Source organism: Vairimorpha necatrix, chromosome 11 (assembly GCF_036630325.1).
Source record: "Vairimorpha necatrix chromosome 11, complete sequence".
Classification (NCBI taxonomy): domain Eukaryota; kingdom Fungi; phylum Microsporidia; family Nosematidae; genus Vairimorpha; species Vairimorpha necatrix.
Genome location: NC_088826.1, coordinates 334,680 through 351,435, shown reverse-complemented (window position 1 = coordinate 351,435; position 16,756 = coordinate 334,680). Strand labels below are relative to the sequence as shown.

The following is a 16,756-nucleotide window of genomic DNA, read 5'->3' as shown; positions in this document are numbered from 1 at the left end:
TTTGGCTTTTATCAGTCAAAAATAGTAGTCTTATTTACGATACTTTAACAGACAAAATTGTCAAAATAATAAAACAACATGATTTTTACACATTTTATCGCGATAAAACCTATTTGAGGGTAACATTACCATATGAATACGCCAACTTAAATATTATTGGAAATATAACTGAATCTCTACAGCAAGTTTCAAAAGATTTTGTAATTAATTGTCAAAATGAATGATGTAGAAATGAAAGTCATACAAATAAAATACTAGATTAACAATATCATAGTAACATTGCCCAGAGATCATATTATATTGGTCTGGAACGATAAAGACTGGAAATTTTCCGATTTAATGTTAAAATTTTAAATCATATTGAAAAAGATAATAATGAAAGAAAAAACAAAATAATCGTAATGAAATAATTTACGAATACATTTTTGAGAAATACACAACTTTTTATATAATGTCAAAACTAATAATATTTGATCAAGATAGATCTCATAATATATGGATACCGGTAACTTACAAATATCATAATAATGTCTATTATGTTAGATTTGGTATTTACGACAGAAATATCTGTTATTTCTTTGATGTTGATTGTAATCAATTTTATGAAATTTTTTTATAAATTAATATTCAAAAACAAACAAAATACAAAAAAAAAGTACATAGAAATATTTATGAACTGAATAATTTTGTAAATGACACGGATCAGCCTCTTTATACTGATTATTCTCGTGTAAAATGTCTAGCTGAAAAGATTGAATACAAAAATAACGAAATAATAGATGATGCTCGTGTTTATTCAAGTGAATCGTCAGAAAATAATAGTAGCATATCAGGGGAATCACTATATAAAGGGGATACCTCGTCTAGTATGCCATTATTCGACATGGAATCGTCTGATAATTTCCCTAGATACATAAAATTCTTAGAGCTTGTAGGAGATAAAAAATATGTAAAGTTTTATCATAAAAATGACACTTATAATTATTTATTGAAAGAAAAAGATGACACTATTATCATCACTGAAGAATATTTCGATGAATTAGAAAAATTTTAACTTTGATCCGTAAAATTTATAGAAAAGAAGAAATCGAGATATTTTTAAACTAATAAAAAGTAGAAATCTAGTTTTTTTCATTTTGGAAAAAATTTTTAATGATCCAAAATTTGCTCTGAATTTGATAATCACACATATTTTTCTTTACGAAGAAATAGTTGACAAAGATGATATAAAAATTGTAGTAAAAGACAAAAAATTGAACACTAAAATTTAATAAAAAGATTTATCAAGAGATGCTCTTTAACTACTGATTGGTGCATTGAATTATTCAAACTTTGTTTGTTTTGGCCACAGAAAAATATATAAATGAAAATTATATACTAGGACATTCAACATTCTATAGTTTAAAACTTATCAGTAAAACAATTTTACCAGAAGATACAAATAATAATTATCAAAAGTCTAAATATATCTCCACATACAAATTCAGTTTACAAAGAATATTTAGTGAAGTGTTAGTAAATCTTAAAGATATTATGTAGTTTAATAATGAGTTTATAGATGCCATGATGTTGATATCAGGGTTGTATACAAAATGGGAATATATATTTTATATAAGAATTAATGAACATTTTATAATAAAACGAAATCGGGTTATAGAAATGTTTGAACTTGATAAAAATATTATTGAAATAATAATGAAAAATTTTCTCAAAAATTAGAAGTAAAAATTAATGTTATTAAGATTAAAAAAGTCATAAAAGCAATACAAAATAAAAAAATTAAGACCAAGATTGAATGCAATTAAAGATACTGCATTAGTTGATGATATTAAAAATATTATACAGGTTTTGAAAGCGATAATTTATAAAGGATTATATTAAATACAAAGTTCATTTAGTGATCATAATGTCAAAAGGTATGAATATGAAGATAATAAAGATTTAATAGAGAAGTATAAAGAAGAATGTATAAAAATCTTTATTCTAAATGTCGAACTAAAAATTAGAGTTAATACAATTGAAAGAATAAAAAAAGATATATGTGATGTTTTAAAAGAGAATCAAAAAATCATAATTTAGAAATGAATATTAAGAAATTAAAAAATATTAAAACAATAGTAAAAGAAAATAATCTGATAGATTTATAAATTCCGAGAATAGTATAAAATTTATTGATGATATCAATATTGCTAGAAACTTAAATACATCAACTTAAGTTGAATACAATATCATTATAAATGTCTATGATTACTTATTTATTAAAATCGTCAATACCTAATAATCTTGTAAATGTCTATAATATAAAAAACTAAAAAACTTTTATTGTTATTAAAGAAAAGCCACCTAGAAAATTAAAAAAAAAACTAAAATTCTTTTATTGTTATAAAAGAAAAGCCCCCTGCAAATAAAAACTTCAACAGCCAATAACTTGTGATACACACCAGCATACCATAAAGGCCTTGCTTGTAGGAGAAAAAAATATCCCTTAGGATTAGAACCACAAACATTCCTATCTGTGACCTGCGTCCAGCAGGTTTCTAAGAGAATAACAAGTCTAACCCACTCGTCAGTTAAGAACCTAACTAGTTCAACGTAAATGCTACGGCACCAGCAGCTTGCCATACCTCCCCCAGGTAAAAGTGTGTTTTTTTTTTTTTCTAGATTTCTCTAGATCTGTTCTGGCTTACAAGCCTTTCCTTTTCTCGTATAACGATATATCGTTGTACAATCATCTTGTCTAAGAACTCTACTCTTACAAGTAGAGAAAAAAAAAAAAAAAACTAAAAAACTTTTATTGTTATTAAAGAAAAGCCACCCAGCAAATAAAAACTTCAACAGCCAATAACTTGTGATACACACCAGCATACCATAAAGGCCTTGCTTGTAGGAGAAAAAATATCCCTTAGGATTAGAACCACAAACATTCCTATCTGTGACCTGCGTTCAGCAGGGTTCTAAGAGAATAACACGTCTGACCTACTCGTCAGTTAAGAACCTAACTAGTTCAACGTAAATGCTACGGCACCAGCAGCTTGCCATACCTCCCCCAGGTAAAAGTGTGTTTTTTTTTTCTTCTAGATTTCTCTAGATCTGTTCTGGCTTACAAGCCTTTCCTTTTCTCGTATAACGATATATCGTTGTACAATCATCTTGTCTAAGAACTCTACTCTTACAAGTAGAGACTTCCTTTTATCAAAAGAAGCTTTGATGCCATTGATGTTGCCAATAATCATCTTTATTAGCTCCTCTTTTGTTTGAGTTGAAGATCTCAACTCAGATATTCTATTCTCATATAGAGATCTTGTGTTAGAGAGCGTCGGACAGTCTAACAAGAAGTGTTCAAGGTCTTCTCGTTCTCCCTCACATAGGAAACAATGAGTCCTATAAAAAGGAGAAATTCTGTTGGCATTAGCCAAAGCAGAAGACCATCTGACTAAATTACACCGAAGCCTGGTGTAGTTCCTGATCTGCCTGTTGTTTACTTTTGATAGTATGTGCTTAATCTGCGAGTCACAGATTCCATACTTATCTGCTACTAGAGCACCCAAGGTGATGTTGTAGGAACCCCTTGCCTTAAGTACCTCTAAAATCTTGTTCTTGCCTGTAATGTAGGCAATGCTTTCATAATCGTTCCCGATATATCTCTTACACCAACGCCTAGTCCTCGAACTCCACGTTGTTTTCCTTTCCCTCGGAGGTTGGTAAATGAATTCCGAGATAATGGTTTTATTGTGTTTCCACTTCTTTAATGCCCTAAATCTACTTAGGGCCGCCTGTATGTGAACTCTATTCTACAAAGTTCGTCCATTATCCTATCTAATGGCACTATCTTGGTTCGAAATTTCATTCGGATCGCTTTTCTTAGGATTCTATTGATCCCACCAGACCTTATACTAGACATCCCCCATAATTCACTTCCGTACATTAGTGGGAAAAAACACATTTTTTATTAATATACCTTTAAAAGCTATATTGATTCCTTTATTTAGAAGCTTTGGTTTTAAGACTTCTAAAGCTTTTTTGCCTCTGAAGGCTCCATCTCTTACTAGGTGTTCTTCTAAAGTAGATCTTTTTATAAGAACACCCAAATACCTGTATTCGGCGACTTCACCGATTTTTCCAAAGTCAGTCCTGATAGCGACATCTACAGACTCGGATATATTACTGGCATCCCATACTAAGATACCACTTTTGTCACAGTTGATCTCCATACGATTCTCAACTGCCCATCTGCTGACTTGACATACTTTGTGTTTCAAATCAGCAAGAGTAATGCCTAGAACTACGATGTCATCTGCAAACATCCGTCCGGGCAGGCTTATATTTGAGCGAGGAACGCTCAATCCTGTCATGCCGTCAAAAATATCATTTATGAATAGATTGAACAGCGTAGGAGAACAGGGGCACCCCTGTCTCACACCTTTTTTGTAGAGATATCCACTACTTGTGTCTCCGATATACGGATTCTCATCTTAGTATTTCCATAGATATCTTTCAATGTGTTTATAAGATATCTTGGAATACTATACCTTTCTAGCTTATTAAATAGTAGCTCATGGCTAACATTGTCGTAAGCTTTTTCAAAGTCAATAAAACATAGAAATGTTTGTTGACTTCGAAATTCTCTTCTTTTAACCACCTCCAGCAAGGTTGCAATCTGATTCATACATTCTTCTCCTGCTCTAAATCCGGCTTGGAAAGGAGAAAGAATGTTCTTTTCTTTAACAAACTGTGTAAGTCTGTCGTTTACTATTTTTAAGTAAATTTTGCTTATTGTGTTAATTAGCGCAATTCCTCTATAGTTGTTGAGATCTGACACATCTCCTTTTTTATGGAGGCAAATCATGTCAGCAGCACTCCAGCTAACAGGAGGGCTGTCTCCTGTTAGTATTCTGTTGAACTCGTTCACAAGGAACAGAGGTAGTTTTTTATCTACTAAACTAGGTTTAAGTAGTACCTTGTATAGCTTGGTTGGAATCTCATCCGGCCCAGCTGCCTTGTTGTTGACACAGTTATTAGTGGCTCTCAGTAAATCCTCCATAGTGATGTTCTCTGGAGTATCCCTTTCGATATTTTTTTGATAGACATTTTCAACGTCTGAAATTGAGTTAGCTAGATTAGCGTAAAAGTCATTGGCTATCTCTAACTTCTTTTTATGCTCGTTATGAGCCATGCCTGATACATCTTTCAAGCAAACATTGTCTAATCTAACAGTGACGTTAGAAGAACTTTTCAACCATTTCCAGAAGTCTCTGGATCTGTTACTTTTATAGAGCTCAATGCCCTTGAAGGCCCAAAGTTTGGCTCGATCTTTCCGAACTTTTATCTTTGTTGCCTTAATTTTATCCTTCAGTAACATGTACCTATGCACAGACGTTACGGACCTATTCGTTAGCATACGCTTAGTAGCATATCTAAAACTTTTAAAGACATTTACGTGTCTCCATCTGATGGGCAGCCCTTTGAATGTCCCCACTTTACTGTATATCTTGGAGGATATACAAACGTCTTTTAAAACTCTAGAGAGTTCATCTTGTGTGAATGTTTTTTCATTCAACTTTCTTGAAAGCTTAGCTTCCATTCCTGGATGCTCAAGTTTCTTCCTATTGTAGGCAAATGGCCGTTCTCTCACTGGAGAAGGAAGAGATATCATTCTCTTCAGCAAGAGATGATCACTTACCGTCCATCTTCGAGAGATTGTTACTTTCTCGTTGTCCTGAATTAAGACCCTAAATATCGTATCAATACGTCTTTTAGAGACTTGTACATCACTCAGGATTCTTGTCCCTGGTAATCTGTTATAGTTTATTGCGGGGCTTAACCCTGCGATAGCAAGCTTCTTTTTGAGGGAAGAATCACTGTATTCATATCCCCATAACTACAATCTCCTTGTAGTTTCTTTTATCCTTCTAAATACTATGAAAGTTAATTACTTTACTTAGAGTTTCGGCCTTTAACTCTCTCTCTCTTGTGGAACGTAAACATTGATTATTAAGACCTTTGTCAATCCCGTACTAGTTTTGAATTCAACGACAGTTTGTAGAATATTGTCGTCATCCCCCTTTTTAGAACATCTTACTGCCCCGTCTTTTCTGACTAGAGTCATTAGACCCGGCCGATTCTTTCCTATGGCTGGTGTCTCCACCACATACTTTTCTAGTCTCGTAGAACCTAAGGATTTCATCCAAGTTTCTTGAAGACACAAGACTGTTGGCTTTTCTACTTTAAGGAGGATTTCCAAGTCCTCCTTCTTTCCGTAGAAATGGTTGATGTTAAGACTATAGAGCTTGGCCTTCTCTATGGACTTGCATCTTCTTTTATTCTCCACCCTATCACGAGTTGGAATTTCTTTTAATATTTCTAGGCCAAGTATATCCATGGCTTCAGAAATTTCTTTTTTTCTTGACCTTCTGACTACGCAGAAGGTGAAGTTAGCATCTTTTCTGCGATGCTTTCTGGTATAGATAAGAGAGTCCGATAATCCCGTTGACACTCCGTCTAACTGCTGTCGGAGTTCTTCTCCATTGATATGGTTGGCCATTGTTTTAACTAGACACAACCCCTTTTGAATGCTTGTTCTCAGCATTCTAGCTTTTACCATGATATAGACATGAGATTAAAATCTCAGTTTACATCCATTACTTTTATTAGTAAAGTTACTAACTTTTGGTGAATTGTTGGGTAGACAATTAATTTTAGTACAGCTAAGAAGCCGTATAACTTGTTTTTTATTAAAATATATATTATTTAATAAAAATCTTTTAATAATAGCATTTTTATCACTGTTCATTGTGATGTTTACTATCAACTTTCCTGTCTTTCCCGAGATGCTCAAAGTTTAACTCGGATAGAAAGAACTCTTCATGGCTTACTGTAGGCTTGTCAGATAGACCGTTTTTTATAACTTTTACTGCCTTATCGACAGGCACATACTTCCTCCATTTTTGACGAAGATCGGAGAATATTTTCGTCAAAGCTGATCTGTTCCTAGAGATATAATTGCCTACTTCGTTTTCGGCAACTAATACTCTTACATTTTCTGAAGCGTTCTCAAGAGCTTCTGCAGCTTGAAAGCAGAATTCATCTCTAATGAGAAAGATTCTGCCCTCGCCTTCAATGTCTTTTACTAGGGGAATGTTCTCTTCCTCTATGCCCATTAATTTGGCCCAGGTCTCCCTGATAATGTGTTCCCCTCGGGGAAACCATGAGCGACCACAATTTTGTATTTGCAGTCTTTGAGCCTCTTTCCGTTTATTGCTAGGTCTAGCAACTCTTCTCTGGATAGTTTATCTATCCAATTTGTTGGTTTCTTCCTCGTAATGTGAGAAGAAGGTGCCTTTGGTAAAGATGTTTTCTTCATCTTGGATTTGCGCTCAGTCATAGATTTCGACTTCGCCCAACCTTTTATAGATGACAGTAACAAATCATCTTTCAGTATTTTTTTACAAGTTTTAGAACTTGAAGCGGGTACTTTCAACTGTTTCGTATCACAGTTGAAGTTCTTTTTTATACCTTCTAGGAATGGGGCAAACCTATTGGCATCTGCTGTTTTTGAGGCATCAGCTTTTTTTGAAACCTTTGGTTTCATATCACAATTTTTAAGAATGATTGTCCAGTCATTCTCCGTCTTTTCTGTTAGAAGAATATTTTTCTTCAACAATTTCCTGTTTCCTTTTACGGCAGCGGTTACCTTCCGTAAAAACACATTAATGGTATTGGATGATGGGATCCTTTTACCCGTAACCTTTATTTGCTCTTTATCTTGAGCTTTAGCGAAGACACCAAACTTCTCCTTTTCCTTTTTTTGATCAGTACGATCAGCTTTTTTTGTGATTGGTTCTTCACACTCTCCTTTTTTGCAGTGAGAATCATGTCAATTCTCTGCTCTAATCTTTCATTTGAAGCCTTTAGGGCATCAATTTGTGTGTTGAGTTGGTTTCTCATTACGGAAATCTCAATCTCGTGCTGCTTCTTCAAGTTTTTAAGCTTGAATCTCTGTTCATTGAGCTCTTCACAGATGGCATCTAAGTACTCCTGATGAATACTTGTCACTCCATGTGAGCTCTTACAATAGGAAGCAAGGCTAGCCATCGGCCCAGCTCTCCCACAGTACCTTTGGTTGGCATTTCTGCCTTCTTCTATCTTTATTCTGTTGAATAAAGTCTCTGTTCGTGACCAGAATTTTATCAATTCTTGGTCTGTGTGAATAGCAGCCTTGCGGAAGCTGCTAACTTCACATTCTGGTTTGTAGCCTTCCAATACTAGTGAATTAACACTTTCTTGTACTCCAGAGGTCGATAAGTCGGCCTCAATCTCGCAAGTTTCTTCCTCCTTTTTTTTGCGTTTGGTAAACCCCATTTTTTTTTCCAGTATTTTATCCTCATATAGAGATCTTGTGTTAGAGAGCGTCGGACAGTCTAACAAGAAGTGTTCAAGGTCTTCTCATTCTCCCTCACATAGGAAACAATGAGTCCTATAAAAAGGAGGGATTCTGTTGGCATTAGCCAAAGCAGAAGACCATCTGACTAAATTACACCGAAGCCTGGTGTAGTTCCTGATCTGCCTGTTGTCTACTTTTGATAGTATGTGCTTAATCTGCGAGTCACAGATTCCATACTTATCTGCTACTAGAGCACCTAAGGTGGTGTTGTAGGAGAATATGCTTTATAATATTAAATATGAAAACTAATATTTAAAAAGTAAAATTTATTTAAAACAAGATATATTAATATTATAAAAAATGTTTTTTTTTAAAAATAATTTCTTTATTGTCTTACTTATGCAGCTGGTGCTGTTGTTGGTCCTCCTGCTGGCATGATTTCTTTGATCATATCTTTAAGTTCTTGATCTTTCTGGTCCATTTCTGCTTCATCAAAATTAGTTCCATCAATTCCGTAGACCCATTCTTCATAAGGCTTTAATTTTCCTAATATTTCGTCTTTCTTTTCCTGTGGTAATTGTTGATGTTGTTCTACTGCTCCTTTAAAACTGTTAAGCATTGATTCAAATCCATTTTTCTTAGAAATTAGTTCTTTTACTTTTTCGTCTGCTTTTTCATGTTCCTCAGCAGCTTCTTTCATTCTCTGAATTTGTTCGTCTGTCAATCTACTCTGAGTATTTGATACGGTAAGTGATGATTGTTTACTGGTTTGTTTGTCTTCAGCAGTGATGTTTAGTACACCATTATTGTCTACATCAAAAGTGACTTCGATCTTTGGGACTCCTCTTGGGGCAGGTATAATGCCATCTAAGTTAAATGAACCAATGAGATTGTTTTCTTTAGCAAGAGCTCTGTTTCCTTCGTAGACATTGATAGTTACTGCTGTTTGGTTATCAGAGTAGGTAGTAAATGTCTCAGTCTTCTTTACAGGGATAGAACTATTTCTGGGAATTAAGACAGTGGCCACACCACCAGCAGTTTCAATAGACAAGTCTAGAGGACAGCAGTCAATGAGCAATAAGCCATTACTGTCGCCTATGACGTCAGAGAAGACTGAAGCGGCTTGATAAGCAGCACCATAAGCCACAGCTTCGTCAGGGTTTACTGGTTCGACTACTTTATTAGCTCCGAAATAATCACAAAGCATACTCTTGATTTTTGGGATTCTTGATGATCCTCCTACTGGAATGACTTTCTTGATTCTATTTTTGATATCATTAAGTTGTCTCTCTAATTCTGGGGTAAGTAATAATTTAGTACCATCCTTAGAATAATTTACTCCTTTTATATCTTCAGATAATAAAAGACATCCTTTTACTCTTTCTAAGCAATTCTTAAATAAGGAGTCACATAAATATTCGAATCTTGTCCTTGTGATGTCAACATTCAAATCTACTGTTCCGTGGAAGCATGGGACATAAATCTGGGCATTAGTAGTAGAACTTAATAAAGCCTTGACTTTATTGACTTCTGCTCTTAATCTCAAGATACTGTTCTGTTTAAATTCTTCTTTATCATCAATTCTGTTCTTCTTCTTAAATTCGGCAAGAGTGTGTTGGATCAAGAGATTGTCAAAATCTACTCCTCCTAAGAAAGTGTTCCCGTCTGTGGCCTTTGTAATTCCCACTGATCCATTTTCTTTACTAAATTCAAAGTCTAAGACTGACACATCAAAAGTACCACCACCAAGATCAAATACAAGGACATCTTCTTTAGTCTCAAGGGGAGAATCTCCTTGAGTCATAATATGACCATAAGCCATAGCAGCAGCAGTGGGCTCAGCGAGTAATCTAATGTTCTCTGGTTTAAATCCTGCAATAATAGCGGCTTCTTTTGTTCTTTCTTTCTGGGGCTCCTCAAAGTAAGCTGGGACTGTCACGACCACAGAGTCGACTTTTGTACTAAGTCTGGCTTCGGCGGCTCTCTTCATGTATGTCAAGACTCTTGATGAAATTTCAATAGGAGCGTAATAATCTACTTTCCCATTCTTCTCAATCTTAATAGCAATATTGTCTATAACTTTCTGGGCTCCTGGAGCAGGGGCAGCTTCTTCTTTCTTCTCTTTGAAATTGTATCTGACGACTTTGAATGGCCATTTTGACACGCATTTCTGAATATTTTCATCATCAAATCCTCTGCCTATCATTCTCTTAGCGTCAAAGACTACAGAACTCGGGTCACTAGTGTACATACTCTTAGCAGCAGAACCGACTACAATATTCCCAGAGTCACCAAAGGCGACGATAGAAGGAGTAGTCCTGTCTCCATCAGGGTTAGTAATAATCTCTACTTTACCATTAATGTAAGCACCACAGCATGAATATGTTGTGCCTAAATCAATACCAATTGCATTTGAAGTTTTACTGGGTTCACTCATTTTGAGGGGCATGAAAAAAAATTCAATTTATAGAAAAAAAAATTCAAGAAAATTCATTTTTTCTAGAAAAAAAATTTAGAAATTTAAAATTGCATTTTTAAGCTAATGAAACACTGTAAGACACAATAACATGAAATAAATTACAGTAAGACATAATAAATTAAAATGTGTTATATTTTAAGATATAATTTATAAATACACCTAAATAAAATAAGATATATTTTATTTAAAGATAAAAGCAAATTTCCAAGTCACAACAATCTGACTTTCTACTTATTCTTCTTTGATTACTACCCTAAAGAAATGCCATTTCTAAAACAAGAAGAAATTTCAAAAGCCACACGTCAAAATAAAGAAAAACTTAAGGATGAGCAAGAAGCAATTTTGACATTGAAAGACGAAGATCAACCAGCAGAAGAAATTTTAAATAAAGATGAGCAAAAAGAAATTATAAATAAAGACGACCAAACGGAAGAATTTTTAAATAAAGGAGAGCGAACGGAAGAGCAAAAAGAAATAATTCAAGATCTACAGCTAGCAAAAATAAATAAAAAAGATGAGCAAGCAAAAACAAACAAAGACGTGAAGATAATCAACAAATTCGAAACAAACAAAATGAACAAAGACGAAATAAACAGAGAAGACATCATCCCTCTAATCCCCAAATCATACAAATCCTACTCTTTACTAATTTCCCTTCTCAATACTCCAACCAACATTCTAGAAATCTTAAACTACAACCCAATAATTATTTCATCTCTCTTAGACCAGCCTTTAAGTACTCAAATCTGTATAATTTTATATAAACTAATAACACAAGTACAATTTACTCCTACACAATTACAAATAATAAAAACCAAATTATCAGATTTAGATAATGAAGAATATTACATTAAATTGGGATTCTTTGTAGGACCACCTAATTTTTTAAAACGAGTTAGAGAAAGTAAACTAGATTTTCTTAATATTGACGAATTATATAAATTTAGAGAGTTTGTTTATTTAAGCAAACAAAGTGCAGAATTTTATAAAAATATTTATTTGCATAAAAAATTCAAAAATGAAAGATTGAGAATTTTTCAAGTAGTAAAAGAAAAAGAAGAAATTATCAAATTGAAGAAGTTTAATAAAGAAATACTTGAGTATATTTATATGATTAGGAATGAAATTAAGACTAAATGTATTTTAAAAGTTATAGAATATAAAATCAAGAAGGGTGTAATAGAGAAATATAAATATAAGAAGAGACTTATCATGATAGTCAACAAGAAACTTACCAATAATAAGTTATTTGGGTATACGCACGCCAAAGAAGATAATTTAAATAAAGTAGATCAAAAAGCTAAATCAATTAAAGTGGATAAATATGAGAATGATAAATTTGACGAAGACCCAGATTATAGAATAATAAACCAAGGGAATGAAATTCTTAGAAATTTATTCCTCTACGACAAAGACGAATGTGTCACAGATTTCCTAAATGATAATTTCCACAATAAGGACCATTTACAATATGTGATATTATTCATCAAATACACTAGAAGATACGAATATTTACTCAAACTTATAAAAGAGAAATATCTTAGTCCACTAATTTCAATAGAAGATATTACAAATGAAGAGACAGCTAAGGAATTATGTAAATTAGAGATAAATGAAACATTTATAATTGACCTTATAAATAAGGGATATGATATATTTGAAGAATTAAAAGATAAGAAAGTATTAATAAAATATTTAGGATTTTTCAGGAAAGAGATCTTACTGAAATATGTAGAGAGGATATTTAAGATGGAAGAAATATACCAAGAAGAAGAAATACTAAGGAAGATACTTAATAAGATTATAAATAGTCAAGACATATCCAATATAGAAAAGAACGAGGTTAAATACACTTATTTAGAGAATATAAATAAAACAAATATAGAAGACCACAATACGCTTAGAGACAAAATATTTTTAGACATACTAAAATATATGAAATATCATTCATGTCCTGACTACATGTATGAGATTTGTAAGCCTTTTCTGGACCATACAAAGTTTCTTCACTTTTATGTACAAGTTTGTTTATTAAACAACAAAGTCCCTTACGGCTTAATGAAATATAATGTAAACAGAGATAGAATAATGATGCATTTTAAAGAAGACAAGATCTTATTCAAGGAATATGTAAAATATAAAGTGAGCATTAGAGTGCTCTTCAGTATTCTCAGTACTAATTTATACTCCAAGGAAGTATATGAAGTATTGATTGGGGATAATATTGACAATAGAAAGATGATCAATATTATCAAAGGGAAGTTAAAGAGGATGAAATATCAGATAGAATATTCCGAGATATTTACAATATTAGAGATAATTATCAAGTATAAGAACATTTACATAATAAATGGGATACTTATGGAACTAGTAGAGTGTATAGAAATAGATAAGAGAGCGAATTTACTCATACGAGATATTCTCCTAATAAAATATAGAAATTAATAGAGGAAGGAATTATATTTGAATAAAGATGAATATTTGGAAAATGGTGGATTATATACTGATAAGCATATAGGGCATATTAAATATAAGGCATATAAAATAGAGCATATTAAATATAAGGCATATGAGACCTATAAAATATAGATCATATAAAACAGTATAAATAGTTAATGATTATTTACTGAAATTAATGAGTCCATCTGAGGTTACTTGTAAATTCTTCTTATTCACTACACACTCTTGATATATTTCATTCACTGCTTCCCAGTCCACTACATTCCACCACTTCTCAATGTACTCCTTTCTCCTATTTTTATACTGTAAATAATAAGCATGTTCCCAGACATCAAGGCACAGTAGAGGAATGACTTTACAGTCCCTCATCATAGGATTATCCTGATTAGTACTAGTCTCAATATACACCTTATCCTTGTAGACTAACCAGACCCACCCCGATCCAAATAACTTAGTAGCCATGAAATTAAATTCCTCCTTGAATTTCTCTAGTGACCCGAAGGCCTCAGAGATGAGGAAGAGGAGATCATCAGGAATATCCTTCTTCTGAGGAGACATCATCACCCAGAAGAGACTGTGATTGAAGTGACCACCTCCGTAGTCCCTTAATTGTTTATCAAGGAGGGTATCCCTATTATTACCATATAAGAGAGTATTCAGAGATTTCCCTTGTAGCTTATTGTCTTGTACTAGTTTATTGAGAGTGTTTACATAAGTCTGATGATGCTCCTTATGGTGAGTGATCATAATATCCTCACTGATGACGGGCTCTAAGGAATTGTACTCGTATTTAAGTTTAGGCAACGTGAACATAAGGGCAAGAAAATGAAAATTTTAAAATATCCCGAAGAGCGCCTGATAAAACATATAGAATTAGATACCATATAGGGTTAAACTATAAACAGGAATATTTATCTTATGTACAGTATATATCTTGAACATACTCTCAATATATATTATCCAATATGATATCGTACAATATATATTTTATCATATAATATAAATTTGTATTATATGTTGACAGTTGTTTCATGGTTGACAGTTGTTTCATGTGGGGACATTTCACTAAAGAACTCTGTCCTTATTTATTTACCCCTTCATGCTACTCATAGGCCTCCCACTAGAAGAGAATATAAATATACAAGAAGAAATAATACAGTACAAGAGAAAATATAATATAAATCTGGAGATAATAAATATCCCAGACTTCATACATCTGAATATCTCATCTTGTAATTCATACGACGACTCACTAAATAAATCAGAGAAGGAATGTATAGACTTGATCAAGGGATTTAGTAGAATAAAAACATACAAATTCGAGAGAAACTTGTGTCACTGGGACACAGAGAAATACGCCTGCTTAGATCTGGAAGAATGTCTCAAGATGCTAGAGGAGGATTTATTACACATAAAGAATATTTACAATAAGAAGAAAGAAGACAATATGAAATATAAGAAATATAGTGAGAAATTAAGGAAGAGGACACAAGGAGATATTCTAGAGAAAGATCTAAATATAAACCTGACTGAATATGAATTCCTAGAGGAGATCTACTTGGTGGTAGAAAAAGACTCGTCAGATTTCTCAGAGTTCATTTGTAATTCAGAGATGGCTTCAGAGGAGACACTAGTGAAAATAGAAGAAGACGAGAAATATATTCTGTACAAGATCTTAATCCTTAAGACACATGTAAAAGACTTCAAGAAGGAATGCAGTCTGAAGGGATTTCATATAAAAGAGACGAATATGCCCCCTTTACCTTTCAGTGAGCCAGATGGGCTTGATTTATTCGTAGAGACACATTTCGTAGAATTGTACAAGATCCTCGTACACTTGAAGATGCTCAAGCTTTTTATAGAGTGTTTTCTTAGGTATGGGCTTCCTAAGGAATATGCCTTCTTTTCCTGTGTAGAAGAGAAGTCTCTTGAGAAGTTTAAGAAGATCAGTGAGAGTTGGAAGAGTGACAGGATTATAGAAGATAGTGACGAGGAAGAGACAGGGACTAATTTTGCGTATACATTTATAGAATCATATAATGAGGAATAAACAAACTTAATAATATCAATATTATATATCTAATGTCATATTCGTAATATTATATTTGTAGTATTATATTTGTAGTATTATATTTGTAGTATTATTATGTTATATTTACTTATATAATATTAAATTAACTTAAATGATCTATACTATATATCTAATCTTCTATATAATACATTTTCTATATATCTAATCTTCTATATAATACTAATCTTCTATATAATGTGTTATTTATATAATTATTTCATTTGTTTTTACCCTTCTAAATGGAAAATGAGTTCAATATTTACGAGTCATTTGTGGATTCTGACATAATTATCAGGCAGTTTGATAATACTAAAATATCTGGGACTCTGATTTCTATAGACGGATATCTTAACTCATTCCTTATAAATGGGGAATATCAGACACTAGACAAATGTGTACCTTTTAAGTCTCTATTTGTAAGAGGGAGTGTAATAGATTATCTATACAGGAAATAATATAAAACAAATATCATATCTAATTTTAAAATGATCATTCTCTTATTTTAAAATGATTATTCTTATTATAAAATATTGTAGTTTTTTATCCCTTAAATGTATCCCCTCACTCTTGTAAGATTAAGTAGAAATAAATACATAAACTTCGAACTCAAAAGTGGGTCAAAATGCAGAGGATTCCTAAAGAAATGTGACTTACTTATGAATCTGCATATAGTAAACATGAATATGGAAGATATAGACGGGCAAGTAATATTCTACAAGGAATGTTATGTAAGAGGGACAAGCATAAAGACAGTGAATGTGGACCCTTCACTTTTACACTTACAGTCTAGTAAACAATAATATAAAAGATCACTCTTACTGGTATAATAAATGAAAAAAAAATATTGATATAAATTTTCATGCAGAATGAAAAAAAGAAATTTATTTATAGAAAATTTGCATAAACAAAGTCTTAATTGAAAAACAAACAAAATCTAATTATATATTAAAATCAACTCAAAAACAATAAAAATTATAGATTTGTCTTGTATATATGGAAATTTATTAAAATTATAGTTCATTTATTTTTCATGCCTTTTGTTGTAGTTTTCTCTTCGATCATCTGTCGTGCTGGGCTTACATAAATTTATTTCTAGAACATATTTGTGTTGTTCATTTCTAGAGTATTATTCTGTTTGTTCATTTATTAGGATATTTCTAGAGTATTCTTTCATTTATTAAGATATTTCTAGAGAATATTTTTGTTTGTTGATTATTGTCGTTTAAACATGACATGGATGAGATATTTGTCAGGTCTGCATAACCCTTATAGCAATTATTCCTAAAAATATTATAATATTAATGTAATACAATATATTTGTAATAATGTAATACAATATATTAATGCAATACAATATATTTATATA

At 32.3% G+C, this 16,756-nt stretch overlaps 9 protein-coding genes across 10 annotated transcripts; 5 read left to right on the top strand and 4 right to left on the bottom strand.

Moving 5' to 3' along the window:
* Window positions 1-451: 451 nt before the first annotated feature.
* Window positions 452-1,054, top strand: VNE69_11086 (uncharacterized protein; the record flags this gene model as incomplete). Its single annotated transcript, XM_065474993.1, has 2 exons — window positions 452-590; window positions 657-1,054. 2 exons carry the CDS (start codon window positions 452-454, stop codon window positions 1,052-1,054), a joined length of 537 nt encoding a protein of 178 aa, XP_065331065.1.
* Window positions 1,055-5,772: 4,718 nt separating this feature from the next.
* On the bottom strand, window positions 5,773-7,944 carry VNE69_11085 (uncharacterized protein; the record flags this gene model as incomplete). Of its 2 annotated transcripts, none has more annotated exons than XM_065474992.1 (5): window positions 5,773-5,787; window positions 6,329-6,572; window positions 6,784-7,172; window positions 7,214-7,798; window positions 7,846-7,944. In XM_065474992.1, the coding sequence occupies 5 exons, from the start codon at window positions 7,942-7,944 to the stop codon at window positions 5,773-5,775; spliced, it is 1,332 nt and encodes a 443-aa protein (XP_065331063.1). The 2 variants fall into 2 exon arrangements, with proteins under 2 accessions (XP_065331063.1, XP_065331064.1); XM_065474991.1 differs by having other exon boundaries at window positions 7,214-7,542; window positions 7,848-7,944.
* A 37-nt stretch (window positions 7,945-7,981) lies between these two features.
* Window positions 7,982-8,358, bottom strand: VNE69_11084 (uncharacterized protein; the record flags this gene model as incomplete). Its single annotated transcript, XM_065474990.1, has 2 exons — window positions 7,982-7,986; window positions 8,016-8,358. 2 exons carry the CDS (start codon window positions 8,356-8,358, stop codon window positions 7,982-7,984), a joined length of 348 nt encoding a protein of 115 aa, XP_065331062.1.
* Window positions 8,359-8,777: 419 nt separating this feature from the next.
* Window positions 8,778-10,817, bottom strand: VNE69_11083 (heat shock protein 70-like protein; the record flags this gene model as incomplete). Its single annotated transcript, XM_065474989.1, has 1 exon — window positions 8,778-10,817. The coding sequence occupies one exon, from the start codon at window positions 10,815-10,817 to the stop codon at window positions 8,778-8,780; it is 2,040 nt and encodes a 679-aa protein (XP_065331061.1).
* Window positions 10,818-11,120: 303 nt separating this feature from the next.
* Window positions 11,121-13,304, top strand: VNE69_11082 (uncharacterized protein; the record flags this gene model as incomplete). The annotated part of the gene is made up of 1 exon (XM_065474988.1): window positions 11,121-13,304. One exon carries the CDS (start codon window positions 11,121-11,123, stop codon window positions 13,302-13,304), a length of 2,184 nt encoding a protein of 727 aa, XP_065331060.1.
* Window positions 13,305-13,478: 174 nt separating this feature from the next.
* On the bottom strand, window positions 13,479-14,132 carry VNE69_11081 (superoxide dismutase (SODM); the record flags this gene model as incomplete). Its single annotated transcript, XM_065474987.1, has 1 exon — window positions 13,479-14,132. The coding sequence occupies one exon, from the start codon at window positions 14,130-14,132 to the stop codon at window positions 13,479-13,481; it is 654 nt and encodes a 217-aa protein (XP_065331059.1).
* A 286-nt stretch (window positions 14,133-14,418) lies between these two features.
* VNE69_11080 (V-type proton ATPase subunit C (VATC)) lies at window positions 14,419-15,369 on the top strand (the record flags this gene model as incomplete). The annotated part of the gene is made up of 1 exon (XM_065474986.1): window positions 14,419-15,369. The coding sequence occupies one exon, from the start codon at window positions 14,419-14,421 to the stop codon at window positions 15,367-15,369; it is 951 nt and encodes a 316-aa protein (XP_065331058.1).
* A 260-nt stretch (window positions 15,370-15,629) lies between these two features.
* VNE69_11079 (small nuclear ribonucleoprotein-associated protein) lies at window positions 15,630-15,845 on the top strand (the record flags this gene model as incomplete). Its single annotated transcript, XM_065474985.1, has 1 exon — window positions 15,630-15,845. The coding sequence occupies one exon, from the start codon at window positions 15,630-15,632 to the stop codon at window positions 15,843-15,845; it is 216 nt and encodes a 71-aa protein (XP_065331057.1).
* Window positions 15,846-15,941: 96 nt separating this feature from the next.
* VNE69_11078 (putative U6 snRNA-associated Sm-like protein) lies at window positions 15,942-16,190 on the top strand (the record flags this gene model as incomplete). The annotated part of the gene is made up of 1 exon (XM_065474984.1): window positions 15,942-16,190. One exon carries the CDS (start codon window positions 15,942-15,944, stop codon window positions 16,188-16,190), a length of 249 nt encoding a protein of 82 aa, XP_065331056.1.
* Between the last annotated feature and the right edge of the window lie 566 nt (window positions 16,191-16,756).